This window comes from Aptenodytes forsteri, unplaced genomic scaffold (genome assembly GCF_000699145.1).
Source record: "Aptenodytes forsteri isolate BGI_AS27 unplaced genomic scaffold, ASM69914v1 Scaffold166, whole genome shotgun sequence".
Taxonomy (NCBI): Eukaryota; Metazoa; Chordata; class Aves; order Sphenisciformes; family Spheniscidae; genus Aptenodytes; species Aptenodytes forsteri.
Window position 1 is genome coordinate 9723420 of NW_008796110.1, and position 15847 is coordinate 9739266.

Genomic DNA, 15847 nt, shown 5'->3' on the forward strand with positions numbered 1-15847 from the left:
GGCTTAGGAGTAGTCACTTTTTCCCTCGTAACAGAATTGCATTTAGCTTGTAATCAACACTCTGATCAGCAGCTTCTTGTGCACACTTGCTTGCTTATGGGCCCAGCCCAACTCTCGTGAGAATTTTAGCTTCAATATGAGTAGTCAGGTATTCATTGTTCCCTTTTCATTTTGTTTCATTTCATTTCTACTAATAATGTTTCTGTCTGTCATTTATTGCTTGTTACATTGTGAAAGCTGAGGAGGTTTGTAAACTAGTCAGCTGTTGTTGTAGCTAAACAGAAGTGTGCAGGTCCAGAAAGAAAACCTTAATATCATTTAAACTGTTCAAGCTATCTGAGTGCCCTGTATGGCCAGCCTAGAGTTTAGACATTATGAATAACTGGATTACCCTTTTGACTGAAGACAAAATATTGGATTTATATTATCTGAGTCTAAACATTGCATTTAGTTTTCAGGCTTCTGGGAAAATACCAAAGCAGCTCAAAGCTTGCTGTTACCAGTAGCTATCAATCTATTTCCCTATCAGTCCTATGTCTCCTTCCTGCCCTCCTTCTCTCTTCTTGCTCCCACAATAAGCAATGTGTAAAATATGGTTATTATTATGTGTAAGAAGTACTTTATAAAAATATTTATTGTGTGGTTTATTGCTGTTATACAGCCTAAAACCAGCAAAAATGTCCTATGTGCTCAGAAAGGCATTTCAGCAGGAGAATATGTAAGGAGATATTTTATCAGACATTAGAATGAGTTTGTTTATTGTCAGACAGGAGCTCCCAGAATGTTTTTTTTAGAAACAAACAAGCCAAAAACTATTTTGATTTTAATCAAAAATGTATTTTCCTCATAAAAAAAATTCACATACTCACTGTGTCTACTCTACAGAATTTGTCCATTTCATTACACCATGTGTCAATCCTAGTATATCTGTTCACTGCAAAAACTCGTGGCTAGTGTGTGTAATACAGCACAGGAGGAGGTATTGCTCAGTTCCACTACTTTTATATAATAATAAAAAAAAATACAGAAAATGTTCTTGGCTATTTGCACTGTATTCCAGACTTAAAAGTCCCATGAAAGTTCTAGAAAATGAAGTTAATTTTATTTGGTTGGTAGAATACCCTTAGAAGCCAGTTAGTTAAAATTCTTCTCTTATGCTGAGTCGGTACATATTCCCATTTGTCGGCAGCAGCAAAGTCCAGGCATCTAGTTCCTAAAAGAAATACTTTTTCTTGTTGCCTTTTTATTCAGCACAAATGCAGTCATGTGCTTTTTATTTCAGAAATTAAGTGATATACTGACATATTTATGACATATTCGTTGGTACACCTATTACAGTTGCTTTTACTTCCATTGCTGTGCTTTTTTCTTTGCCCACGTCCCAAAGACTGATTAGAGGAGGATAAAGCTCATTGAGTGAGAAGGATTGTTTCTTCAGGTAGTTCTTTAGATAGCTGTGTCCAACATCATAGTTCATCTCTCGTGAGATGTAGCTGTAGAGATATATCACAGAGATGATTCCCAGAAGAGCACCAAGGCAGGCAAGGAATCCTATTATGTTGTTCTTTTCATAGCCTGTCACTGCCAAGTCCAGTCCTTTTGTGGTTACGTTGACACATTGTTTCTTATTCTGTGAATAGATAGTGGGAATATCTATACAAATTTTGTATTCAGTTGATGGATTTAGATGTGTAAGATTATATACCTTTATATCAGATGGTATTCGAGCGCTCCGTGCAGCCTGAGAGTTTTCAGCTTTCAGAAAGGCTGTCCATCTAACACTGGACTTGAGAATTTTAGAACTTGCTTTCCATGAAACCAAAACAGAATTAGATTTTATATCTTTTATTTTAATATTCAAAGCTGCATTGCTGTCCTGAGGGAAAGAGCCATCCACTTTAATCATGACTGACTTTAGGTCTGCCCCAACTAAATTAGTTGCTATACATGTATATAAGCCACTTTCTTTTTGTGTTACATCACTTATGTCTAATGTTCCTTCAGAATGAATGTAGTATTTATTAGAAATAGTATTAGGCAAAAGTTTGTTTCCTGATGGTGTTATCCAGTAGATTTCAGGTTCTGGTTCTGCTGTTGCTCTGCAGTGTAAGGAAATATGGCTGCCAGCTTTTAAATCCAGAGTAGATGGAAAGCTTTCAGGAGCTATCAGGGGGAGACAGATTTCCATCATTTCCCGGAAGTGTATCTGTCTCACATTCTGGCCTTGGAATTCAGGAGGGTCTACACAAAACAGGGACTCCGGCTCCATGAAGCGAATGTTTGTTTTATTCATGTTGATCCAGCGGATGACACAATCGCATCTAATGGGATTGCTGTGTATACTAACTTCTTTGAGGTTAGGCAAGGATTCTATCGTACTGCGGTACAGGGCGCTCAGCGCGTTGCTGTTGAGCATGAGTGATTCCAGCTTGGGAAGTCTGTAGAATGCATTTGGATGAATGTATGATAATCTGGGGTTATTGGTAGCTTCTATTTTTCTTAAATCTGGCAAATTATCAACAGCAAGACTATCTATAGAAATCAGTTCAGGCATGTTATTAATTCCTAACTCTTTTAGGTGCAGCATATTGCTAAAATCTCCTCGTCGTATTCTGTTAATAGGATTCTTATTTAGATCCAGAAATTTAAGATTTGTAGCCTTTTGAAGAGCAATGTGGGGCACTCTAACAAATCTGTTGTCGTAAAAGGAGATGCTTTCTAAATTGTCAAGGCCATCCAAAGCATTATCTGGTATTTCAGTGAGATTTATGCCTGCTAAAACTAGGCTGCGCAGATTGATAAGAGGCTTAAAGTTCATATCTTCGATTCTGATTATTGGGTTTTCTCCAATCATGAGAATTTCAAGATTAGGAGTAGCTTCAAACCACTTCCTGTTGATCATTTGCAGACCATTTGAATTGAGGTGAAGTCTGAGAAGATTATTGAGGCCTATGAAAGCTCCCGGTGCGATCACAGAAAGCAGGTTATGATTAATATAAAGCTCTTGTAAATTGTGGAGTCCAGAAAGACATTCTTCAGGGAGTTCAGTAAGTTTGTTTTCTTCAAGGTACACTGAAAGCAACTGTGGTATCTTTCTAAGATTAATACTGGTCACTGAGGATAAATTGTTCTGAGATAAATCTAGACCAGTTAAATTCACTGGGAAATCTACTGAATGTTCAATTTTTGCAATATTATTAGTCTGTAGAAGTAGAACCTGTGTGTCGGCAGGCAGTCTGGCTGGAAAATTAAAAAGGCCTAAATCATTACAGTCCACTGTTGGAGCCTCCATATACACAGACCTGGGGGTGAACCATGGTCTGATCTCACATATACATGACTTGGGGCAGTCTGCTTTTTTTTCTACAGCTTGTACTAGTGCAGTGATAACTAGGCCAAGTAGAAAATTAATTTTGAGTTGCATGTCCTTCATCTTAGCTCAAATGTTCAGAAAAGTAACAGACCCTTTAGTATTCCACAGTTATGGTTTTGGAATTTAGTATGACCTGGTCAATTGATAAAACACACACTTGCATTTGTCAAATGATGATTGCGAAGGACTTTCTTCCTGAGGATAAGTGATAAATTTGCAACCAACTTGTCCAGTAGTAAGAGGCATTTTGTGGAGATGAAGGTCACTCTGTCCTTGATGACATAAAATTGATAAGCTTTGTGAAGATGAAGTATGTATAGATGGTCATAGGAGATTAAGCAATTCATTTATTTAGTAGTATTAACTTCAAATCCCATGATTGATTAGTGTTTGCAGGAATGACAGGATGACCTAAAATATAAGAAGAGGAAATAATTAGTATAAGAAACTATAAAGTTATAAATTAATTTAGCCATCTTTTGCTCTCTAATGTTAATTATTGCAAGTAAGAAAAGAAAATGACTGTGGTGTCTAGAGTATTGTAGTGGTATCCAGATAGCATAAATGAAGTTAATATAGTAATATATCTTTAGACTTGTAGCCTGTCATACATCCAGTGGAGCATTGCTCTACAGAAGGATGAAGATCCACAAAGTATAAAGCAAAATACATCAGTGAGATTTTTCTACATATTTTATGGTCCTTTAAAATATTTTCTTTTTTCTTTCAGTTATCACTAGAAGCAGACTGAGTTCTGTTGGCTTTGAAAATGTAAACACTGAGCAAAATCATACAGAGCATGAATATTTAACTTTTGAGCATGAAGTTTATAAATATAAAGAACATAATTTATGTGTAATCAAAGGAAAGCGGAATGGTTGGATTAATACACATTCCTAATGATGACGTTCTTAGGCAAGCCTGTGAGATATTTATACAGAAATATACAAAATTGATAATCCACAGGTTTTATAATTTTCTAATTCTTTTTGTAGCTGCTGTTTAGGAAGAAAACTTGTTTTTTTCTTTAAAGCGATAATTAGAAAGAAATATGTACCTCATAGTAAATAGCTTGTCATCTTGGCAGATTCAGGCTAATTAATGGCTTGCTGATTTTGACTTCAATAACTTCAATTGTAAGGAATAATAACAACAGAAAAGTGTCTTTAGAGTGATAAGAAGGAAAAAAATCTGCACTAGCAATTGCTTCTTTGAGATTCTTGCAGAGCTACAGACCAAATTTGCTATGAAGTTGCAGATTGTCTTCATGTCCCAAATTATAGCAAAGACTGAAGCTTTTAGCATCTTGAAGAATCAAATGTGTCCTCTCCAGATTTTTGGTATGTACTTGCTTTTTCTGGAGAAAAAAAAAATGCTACTTTGAGTGTACATTGTGTTCCAAGCCATATAATTCAAAAGCTCCTGTGTGTTTTCATGTCTCAAGTAGTACACATTAACTGCTTCATTTACTTCAGAATATAGACTTCACACTAACTTTAACCAGACTTTGTCTCAGAAGACTGTCATGCGATACACATTTATGCCCTTTCTCCCCTTGCCTCTGGTGTTAAAATTCACAGTGACGTTGTTTACAAACTGTAAGATAAGTTCAATGCTTCATTGACATTGATAAATAACTTTTGAGGTGTTGCTGGTCTAGATAGACGAGATTACAAAAGTCAAGTGTCAAGGATTTCGATTTTAGGTTTCCTTTCCAGGCCCAGGAGGACTGGGCATATTGACCACATAGGCATTCCATATCAGCTCAGAGGAAAGGTGTTGGACCATGTTGAGTAACACGAGCATTTGGCCAATTTGCAGTACATTTGGCAAGTCTTTGAGGCCGCTGTCTGTATGTACATTTGAGGATATTTAATATTTTATTTTAACATGCAAGTGTATTAATAAAGTGAACAGACAATGTGTGAGAGAAACATACAGAAAACATTCTGCTGTTTTGAGGATTAATAGTATGTTTTTATGCAAATGGACCAGTTTATACTAAAATGCAAAGACATGGTGACTGAAATAGTAAAAATGTAATCTCTTCCTTTGTTCTGGGAAATGAGATGAACTTCAGGCTTGCAGAAAAATAAAGGTTTGCACTGGACAGTTAATGCCTATAACTTGCTCTTAATTTTGCCACCAGGAGGCAAGGTGATGTGCCTGTATGGAGTACTGTCCCATTTACTAAAGATTTTGGTAGAAATCATTCTATGCCAAATGCACAGATGTGATTTACTATGTAGGGAGAAGAGAGGATGGGTGTGTGGGGGAATTTTTTGTATATTAAAAATTTATCTGTAAGTGTGGCAAATACAAAATGTAAGCTTCTAATAATTGAAAGGACATTGGATATCTTACCTGAACAGTAAATTAATTGACATTCAAGGGACTGCTACTGCAGCTATCAAATCTCAGCATTTTGATCCCACTATGACGCTCAGGGACTTCTGCTCAGTAGAGGTACTGGGAAAGTATTCTGGGGAAGTACAACTACATACCTGACCCGTTTTTCTGCTCCTCCCTGGACATTTGCTATTGGCCACTGTGAAAAATAGGATGTGGACCAAGATGGACTTTTCATGCGTGTCCCAGGTACCTGAGAGGCTGTACCAGTTAAAGCATGTAAACTACTACATTTTCACGTACATAGAGCCAACATCCTCCTGGATTTGAGTTTATACTCCTCCTGAGTTTATACTTCAGCTTCTATGGGATTCTTAAGCCAAAAACAAGGGAACCAGTGGACATTTTCATGTCATATATATTAGAGTGGGCTTTCTGCAAAAGGCAGCAAAAAAGAAGAGGTTGGAGATAAAGGTTGAAATTATTCTTCTTTATGATTTAATCTGATGTCTTTTCTCTTTCTGGTGAATGCTCCAGCTAATAAGCCACCAGCTCAAGCTCATATGGTGTTCTAGCATAAATCTTTCTTATTTCTCCAGTTAAAGTGCTTCTGCCTTGTATAAAATATTCACTGGGGTTGAGTGCCTTGAATAACAGATTGTAGAATAATTTTCACACTCTCTCCCAGCCTGCAGAGTCATCGTTCCAAAATACATTGTTTCTCTTCAGAAAGATTTTTGGTTTAAATAGTGTCATATCTATGTATTATTTTACATGAAAATGATTTGGTATTAACTATCATTCAAGGTGTGGAATAAAAGAATGTTTCTGGAGTAGTATGGACATCCATGGTGGCTTATGAGATCATAGAATCAAAGACTAGAATATCTCAAGTTGGAAGTGACCCATAAGGAACGTCGAGTCCAACTCCCTGCTCCTTGCAGGACAACCTAAAACTAATATGACTGTAGTACACATCATATGACATAGTACACAAAAAAAGTGAAGTAGTGAAAAGCACAGCAAAAATTGTATAGAATCATTTGAGTGGCAAAACATTTTTCTTGCTCTTTTTGCTTATAATAGTATTATTGTGTGACTCTGATATACAATGTTGACAGAGAAGGTAAGAAAACATGAATTACTGATGTTTTCTGGTCCCACTTGAAGAGATCAAAACCCAGAATCAAGTTATGCAGTATGACTTTGCTTATGCCAACTGGTTGTATTGATTATGTGTGTGTATCTGTGTGTACGTAATTAATTTCTAACCATTTTGAACTGAGAAATGAGCTGCAGTTTACTGTAACAAAATAAACCTCATGTAAATTGATATCTTGCACTCAAAACTATAAACTGTAATTGAAGTTCAATTTCCTTGAAGAGTGTGGCGTCACAGAGATAAATGTTTGTATTGGAAAAGAAGCATTTAACTTTCTGATACTTTGAACTTTGGGAATGCATTAATTCCTTTTCTTCATTAATGAACTGATAATAGTAAATATGTACTGATAACATTAAATAAAGATTAAATTGAAATACTGTTACTAACAGTGATTTTCAGAATTTTTATTAATGGGTTGCAGTGCTTTAAAGCTAAGTGCTTTGTACTATCAGGAGTTTTATGTGAAAGTTTTGCATTTCGAATGTCCAGTTTTAAAGGTACTAATAAGAAGGACAAAGAGATCCTGAAGGTTATTTGTCCTGTTCCTTTGAGTAGTATTTAAAGTATCTGAGATTTACATACACAGAGGTTTCTGTGTAAAAATAGATATATTCTTTTAAAAAAAAAGTTAATTAAAATAATGCAATTATATCAGCATTCTCTGTTAAGCAAAAATACTATTTTTATTATAGCTCTTTTGTTAGTGGGTTTTGGTGACCTCTCAAGATTTTTGATGTGATGCAAGCGATTCTTAAAACTCGTACCTACTATGGTGCACAATAGAAAAGCGAGTAGAGATGAGGCTCAGCAGCAAATTATCACCAGTAAGCTGAGCTGTGGGATAAGTGTTTTCACACAAGCAACAGCAGGAGCTGTGCATCGTAGTTTTGGAGTCTTTGATGTAATTCTTTACCCAGCTGCATTTATAAATCTTTATGTGCACTCTGATTGTATATATATTTCCTCATCCAGATAAAATGGTATGGTTTACTTCCTAATGTCTGCAATTAAAAAGTCTAAATAGAGTCTGCACCTAAAAAGTTAGTATTGCTTATTAATAATGATATTCAGTATTTTTATTATTGTTTTTCTGTACTAGAACTTCTGTCCTAAAACCGTTTATATCTTTGTGGACAGATGATTTATTTTCTTCCTGAAGTCCATCCCTATTGCAATCCATACTTACTGTCTTACTGAATACGGTGTGCCTCTTGTTTTTAAGGTATTATCTCTTGCTTTTAGAAAAATGCACCCTGATGTGTGTGACTTTTTGCAGCCTCATTATCTCTTGTGTAGACAATGATTGGTATGTCTTAATTAGGTTTGTTTCATTTACTGCTATTGACAGCTGGAGCCTTGGTTTAGAAGGGGGTATCGCCATTATTTGAGCTGGAAAAGACATTCAGTGAAGGAATAAACTGAGCAACGTTTCTCATCACTGGAGCAACAGACAGCTAAGAACCAAGTCAGAGTGGGCAGAAAGGAAAAGAAACACGTCAGGTTTTGGCAATCTTTCTTTTCCACTTCAGCAGTTAGAGAGACAGTGCTAAAAACTAAAAATGCAGCAGCTACACTGCAATGTGCCCTGCTGGCAATAAGGCAAACAGTTCACTTCACAAGGACCAATTTAGAGGTGGCAAGCATTTTGAAAACACAGCTGTTCGTACAAAGCTACCTTTCAAACACATCAACTGAAAGAGCCACTTCTCCATTCTTGTCATTATAACCACTTTGAGCAGTTCTATGGACAGAAATCTGGAAATGTCACTACCCAAAAACTGGGCATGAGACATTTCATACCTCACTTGGTTGTAGTTACAGCACTTAGGGTTTTTTTTCGTTTTTAAGTGTTAGTTATGGAAATATACAGACTTCAGTTTGAACATTTAGTATCTTTCTGATAATTTTATAAGGCAATTTTTCCTTGTTTGTTCTATGACCAAAATAAAAAAAAATTGTTTCCTTGGGGAACTTTTTATTACAGCACGATTGATAAAAAGATGCAACAACTTATTTATTTGACATATTTCAAGAATTGAAAAAAAAATAGGAAAAGAAACACGTCAGGTTTTGGCAATCTTTCTTTTCCACTTCAGCAGTTAGAGAGACAGTGCTAAAAACTAAAAATGCAGCAGCTACACTGCAATGTGCCCTGCTGGCAATAAGGCAAACAGTTCACTTCACAAGGACCAATTTAGAGGTGGCAAGCATTTTGAAAACACAGCTGTTCGTACAAAGCTACCTTTCAAACACATCAACTGAAAGAGCCACTTCTCCATTCTTGTCATTATAACCACTTTGAGCAGTTCTATGGACAGAAATCTGGAAATGTCACTACCCAAAAACTGGGCATGAGACATTTCATACCTCACTTGGTTGTAGTTACAGCACTTAGGGTTTTTTTTCGTTTTTAAGTGTTAGTTATGGAAATATACAGACTTCAGTTTGAACATTTAGTATCTTTCTGATAATTTTATAAGGCAATTTTTCCTTGTTTGTTCTATGACCAAAATAAAAAAAAATTGTTTCCTTGGGGAACTTTTTATTACAGCACGATTGATAAAAAGATGCAACAACTTATTTATTTGACATATTTCAAGAATTGACACAAAAATCTGGGTTTTTTTTTCTCTATAAAAATGTAAGTAAGTGGGATGTTTTTGTTGAAATATGTACAGAAAGTTTGTGACTGAGGCAGGAGTACAAGTTTAGGTTAAAGAACAAAAAGATAATATAATAGATTTTCATAACAGAATCAGTCTTGAAATAAAATATTTCTAGAAGTAAGCTCTACTAGCTGGTCTGATATGGTTGCTGGAAATTGTAACGGCTTTGTAAAAAAGGAAAGAATATCTGCTAGCATATGTAGTCTTGCTTTCATTCCACTCCCTGGAGCAAAGAGTTTCATGCAGAATCCTGTTTCTCTTTACAAATACAAATTAACAGTTCACTGTAATATGCTCTTAATGTTTTATATTCTTACATATAGCTAACATATAGTCTCACATTAAAACACGAATGAGGATTTTTGGAAATTAATGTGTTTCTGACAATCTCAGTCCTGAGGTGTTCAACTTGAGCAGCTGACAGTATCAGATGGCAGTTGGATTTTGAGAGTCTTAGACTGAAAACCTCAAAAGTGACTATCTGAAATATCTGGACATGTTTGAAAAATTTGACAGGGACTTCCTGCTGGGATATTGACTAATTTTGGAAATCTACTTTACTTTTTTTTCTAATAATTGAGTTTTAGAACTTCAGGCTGGCCCTGAATAGCATTAAGTGCAAGATGTAAAGGAAATGGCAAAACTACTTGTATCTAACCCTAGAAGCAATTTGCAGTGTGAATAATTATTTCAGCATATGTGTTTTTATTTATTTTGTGAACTTGTTACACCTCCTTTTCATTTTTTTCCTTACTTGGAATAAATTTGCCTGAGGGAAAGCCACAAACTTAAAATGTTTAATATGACTGTAAAACAGGACAAATTCTTACACTTTAGACCCTTACAAGATAAGAAGGACAAGATTTTATACATCATTAAAGTTCTTTATATCTATGGACATCATGTACATTGAGGTTACTTTAATCTACAAATAAAGATAGATTGAGAAAAGCAGCATGATCAGCTAGAGTTACCCTTTCTCTTTCACTAATTGAGTCTGGTCTACTCTCCTTGTGCTCTTGTTTACTGTACCTTAATGCAATTTAACAGATACCAGAGGGATTATCACCATGTACCATTCATTAAGAACTTACTGTAGTTCTATTTCTTGTATCAATCAAAAATTACATTACAGTATTTTGGAAAACATTGTAATATAATAAATCGTAAAGCTTTGAAAATGCAGTATTTAAAATAGATGTGATGAAAACAGAAAAGTAAAATGGAAGCCAAAGGAATATGTACATATGGTATGTGATAATTTATTATATATGCTATTTTATAATAACTTTTCAATGGACTTAAACGAACATTTGGTAAAACCTTTTAAAAATGGGAGGATGGAAAAGATATAGCATTTGTTTCCTAACCTATTTTGAACTGGATTACCATGACTGACCATGGAACGGCAGATAACTATGGGACCACCTGCATGTGAAGTAAGGTGTTTGTCAATCATAATCACAGCGCTTAATAAAAATAGTATATAATTTTGTTGCTGTTATTAATTTGGTGTCAGCAGCAGCATTGTGCATTGGAGTCATAGTGGTGGATAAGGACCACGCCATCTTGTTTGCTAAAACAAAACTGTGATCTTTACTCCATGGAGCTTAAAATTTAAATACAAGAAGAGGGACAACTGATGATTCAGACAGGGCAAGGAAAAAAAGTCATGATGACAATCTCTGAATATCCTCAGGTTTATCCTTTTTCTCTAACCGCAGTCTAGTAGTCTATTATCATGATCCTGGATTACTTTTCCAGGCTTTGATTTTAGATTTTCTGTCTGTAGATCTCTCTCTCATGTGCTTTTAACTTTTAATCGCACACTCCCTAGCCATTGAATACATCTGACCTTTTCACAAATGTCACAGCAAAACAAGATGAAAAGTTTGTTTGATGATACTTTGTAAAAGAACTAATCATTTCAGTAATTAGAGTTACCTCATTTTTTTTACTTCTTCTCCTAATATGAAGTGCACAAAATAATTTTTAGGTATTCTTTTTGAGTGAGCAGAGATGTTAGAAAATTATATTTACATGACAAGAGGATGAATTTCAATGGAAGTTGCACATTTCTTTACCATTTGTGTTCTAATATGGCATTCCAAATCCTCTTGCAATATTTTTAATGTGTGGCAGTTAGACTACATCTAATAATTTTATATACTTGCATTAATTGTAAAAGAAACTTTGAAAAGAATCTGAACTGATTTCTTGTTTTATTTCTTCTTCTTAAATCAGATATTGAATGTATAATTTTGATGTTTTTATCTAAAAATTGAACTCATTGCTAGTATTACTTGTTTTGATTTTTTTCTTAAATAACTGCACATATACATTTTCTAGTTGTCAGAGAAAATATCAAGAATTAAATGTTAAAAATAACTTTTCAATGTACTTAGATCTTTGGTATCCTTGTTATAGTTCTTAGCCTTAGAAAGATTTCACTGTGTGAGTTATTTATCGTTGCCCTTATCAAGCAATTATGTCAAAAAAATTATTGCTGTAACTTGGGAAAGTAATGTGTTAGTTTAATTTAGATTTATTCGTACATGTTCAATTTCTTTTTGACAGTTGTCATGTTAGTAGTGGAGAAGCACATATTGGCAGTTACCTAGGCACATAGTTGGCAAGAGAGCAGTCACGTTCTGGATGTGGGTGAATGTACTCAGTTACCAGATGCTTCAAGCAGATGGCCAGAACTAAAGATGAGTGAGACCAGTTTTGGCTTGATTTTCTAGAAAGCTACCATACCAATTCAGGGCGTCTGTAGTACATTTGACTAGTAAAGAAGCCTAGCCAAAATCCAGCAGAGCTATTGGCAAAATCTGCATTTTGTGATTTTTTTTTTCCTTTGTGGCTCTTGAAATGTAAATATTAAACATGCCTGAAACATAGAAATAGGTGTGTTCAAGTAGTTGTAATAAAGACAGAGAAAGGTAGTGGCTGTACTTAGCACATAATATTTTCCTTGGGAATTTATTAATTTATCTTTTTTTGATTTATCATGGGAAAAAGGTCACTGTAATAAAATTAGCATAATAATAAACATGATAATTTTAGGAGTTACAATTTCTATTCTGTAATTTTTCAATAACAAAGATTTAGGCTTGAAAGACCTACATTCATTTAAATCATCAGTCTTTAATGGCAGACCCTTAATATTTAGTGAATTCACCTTTTAGTTTTTGGTATATTTATGATTTGTTTTGGGAAATGGTCATGTCAAGGTAAATGCCCTTATAATAATTAAAAAAAAATATCATTTTCGGTGTGCACTGTATTGATTATCAACTATAATAATCTAGATATAGAAGGGCTTAATGAATGTACTTGTATCAGGAACATCCTGCTACAATCCCAGCCAGTACTTGATGTATACTTATAACATACTACATGGAATGTGGTTTGAGATCCATGAAGGGAAAAAATTTATTGCTTGTCATTATAGTAAGCAGAAATTCCTTACTAAAAAGCAGAAATAATTTATTTTTGAGGTGCTACTAGTGGATGACATAATATTTTCTATGTCATGAATTTCCTACCAAATTAGGCTGAATTGCTTTAACTTTACAATTGTGAATATATTGGGTGATTACTTTCATGCTGAGCCACCTGGGGAATCAGGTTCACAATGTATTGCTCAACAGAAATGGAAATTTTTTTTTTTAATCTTGCTTGAGGCAGTGTAGAGAAATGGATTGATGAAAAAACAATTTCAGGATGCAAAAACTGACAATGCATAAAACAGAATATTATTGTAAAGATTAGGAAATAAAAGTTCTGTTTTCTGCTGTGTTTTATATCAGTTGGAGTCATTTATGCATACTCATAAATTACCAGCTCATAGAGATACTGTCATTTCTGATTGCAGAAAGTATTTTGATTTGTATTTAGTTTTGATTACAGTTTTTGCTCAGCTGAACATCTCATTAATAACATTACATGTTAAGTTTTTTTATATGATTTGCAGAACTAACGTTATTTTCAGACCTGAAATTACTGCTTTTTGTGCTTTTATGACCTATTCGTCAGCTCTAATCCACACTATAGGATTATCATGGTTCATTTTGTATTTCCCCAGAAGTTAATACATTAAAATACTGATCTTATTTTCTCTTCATGGTTTGCTTTTTAAAATAAGATCAGAAGAAAGAGGACAAATACAAGATAAATAAATAGCAACACTTGTCATTAAGTACAGTATCCCTTCTACTGTGTATGGCACTACAGCTAAATAATCATACAGTTCCTGGAACAGTAACTGAATCCCCTTTCAAGTGTTTTTCTTTTCCTTTCAAAATTGCAAATTTATTTAAACCACTGAACCTCTCCAGTATGTATAGATTCATAGCCACCTTCCCCACTCCATGTTTTCCCAACGTACAATCCTTCTAGTGTTTCCTATTATTTTAAAAGAATTTTCTGTATTTTGTCTAAAGCGAAAAATTCACTCAATCCCTTAATGTTAGATGATTTGGCTCACTAGCATGTCACTGAACAGGATTATTTCATTTATGAAACTTACATGACATAGCCACATCTTGATTTTGTATTTCTGTCTTAGCCCTCCAGCATCTATCATCCTTTTACATCACCTTTCTGCATTTTGGATGCCAAATCTGACAGCAGTGTTAAAATTAACGTTCTGATCTCCCAGAGAATTTTGACCAGTATTTACTGTTCAAGTATTCAAGTCAATCAACCAGATGGTGATCACTGTACTGAAGGCTTGCGCTAGATTTTCCTTGACAAGCATAATTTCTCTTGCATTTTGTTGTGATTCCTACTTATGATTCAAAGACTAGGCATAGACATATCTGCTGTAGGTGCATATGTAAAGACATGTAGGAACACTACCTCACATAAGAATGTTAGAGATGCACAGATGTATTTGTGCAATGAAATGCATCTTGCTGTGGGAAAATGGCTCTTCAAACTGAACAAAAGTTAAGTTTGAATTAAGATACTGAAAAGATCCTATTAGTGGTGATTATGGAATGATAGAATGAAAGTTTTGTTCATCACTGGTGTTGAAGTGGGATAGGTGAACCATTTCAAATTGTCCTTCCAGTTTGTCCTTCCAAAGATGGATTAGGCATAATTTTGTAATAATGATAATGTTGTTGAAGCAACCTGCTTTTTTATTATAAAAGACATTTATTTTTAAGTCTGACTCCAGCCTTTCTGCTTTCAGACAATGGCATGGTTCTCTTTTCCAGCAGTAAAACAAGTTGACTAAATAAAGATAGATAGATATTTCAATAGTGTGGCATTTCAGTAGTGTGAAATGATGAATTATGCTTTCAGGGTCTAGTAGTAATTTCTGCTTCAAAGTTGGAAGACATCAGAGGAAATATCAGCAGTAAGGAGAAAGGCATGGTATGCTTGCTTACTCATAGGAGGACCACTGGCACTAGAATGCTAAAAACCATTAGTTTTGTTTATCAGCTACGGGTAAGAACTCTCATGAAATGCTGTATATGGTACTGGTCATAAATTGGAATTAGGGCGGAATCAGTTAGTATGAGGAAAATGATAATAAATCTTTGTGAAAGGAAACTAGGAGAAAGAATGCTGCTTCCTCTGTAAAACAATTTTAGATTTGTTGACAACAGAGGAGAAATAGCTGTTAGTTGTTTGTACAAATATTAAGCACAGTGATATATCATTTACAGGTAGATGAGGAGTAGTTACATATATTGAAAAACCTGGAGTTGTTTCTCTCCATGTAGGTACATGATAATTCTAAGAAACTATGTCAACTAAGAAGGGCCATATGAAGATTTAATTGCAAAAATGTTATTCTGGTTCTTAAAAATATTCTCAGAAATTGTCCCATCATATTGCTGCTGGTCTTCATTGAATTAATAAACCATTCTTCCCAGTTAACTAGAAGTATGTATGGAAACTAACTAAAAGTAATGGAAAATATATACTAGCATGTATGGAAAATAACCAGGAGTATGTATGGAAAAAACATAACAGGCAAACACAACGGAAGAACACTTTGTGACTTATGTAAATACTCATGAAGCATTTGAAGAAAATAAGGAGATTTCTGGATACATACCATAAGTTCTAGAGTACATCCCATAAATTAATAGAAAGAGACATGGATATTTCAATAACCTCCTCAGAAATTGCTCTTGGGGTTTTAGAATTTTCCACTGTTCTCCACAAGAAACAAAAGCAGTTGGGATACCAAAATTGCCTGAGTTTCTTTAAAGTCATCCATGTAATTTCCAATATTTAAAGCTACACATGTTGCTGTAGTTCAGAGAAGAAAAG

General features: G+C 34.5%; 2 protein-coding genes across 2 annotated transcripts in view; one reads left to right on the forward strand and one right to left on the reverse strand.

Annotated features, from left to right (window-relative positions):
• IMMP2L (inner mitochondrial membrane peptidase subunit 2) overlaps window positions 1-15847 on the forward strand; it is a 504342-nt gene that overhangs the window by 212306 nt on the left and 276189 nt on the right. The window lies entirely within an intron of this gene.
• The window catches only part of LRRN3 (leucine rich repeat neuronal 3), a 35910-nt gene continuing 20888 nt past the window's right edge, over window positions 826-15847 (reverse strand). Inside the window, exon 2 of the mRNA XM_009286835.1 lies at window positions 826-3784. Within this exon, the coding sequence (XP_009285110.1) occupies window positions 1307-3433 (2127 nt within the window). The 5' untranslated portion in view covers window positions 3434-3784 and the 3' untranslated portion in view covers window positions 826-1306. The remainder of the gene's footprint in view (window positions 3785-15847) is intronic.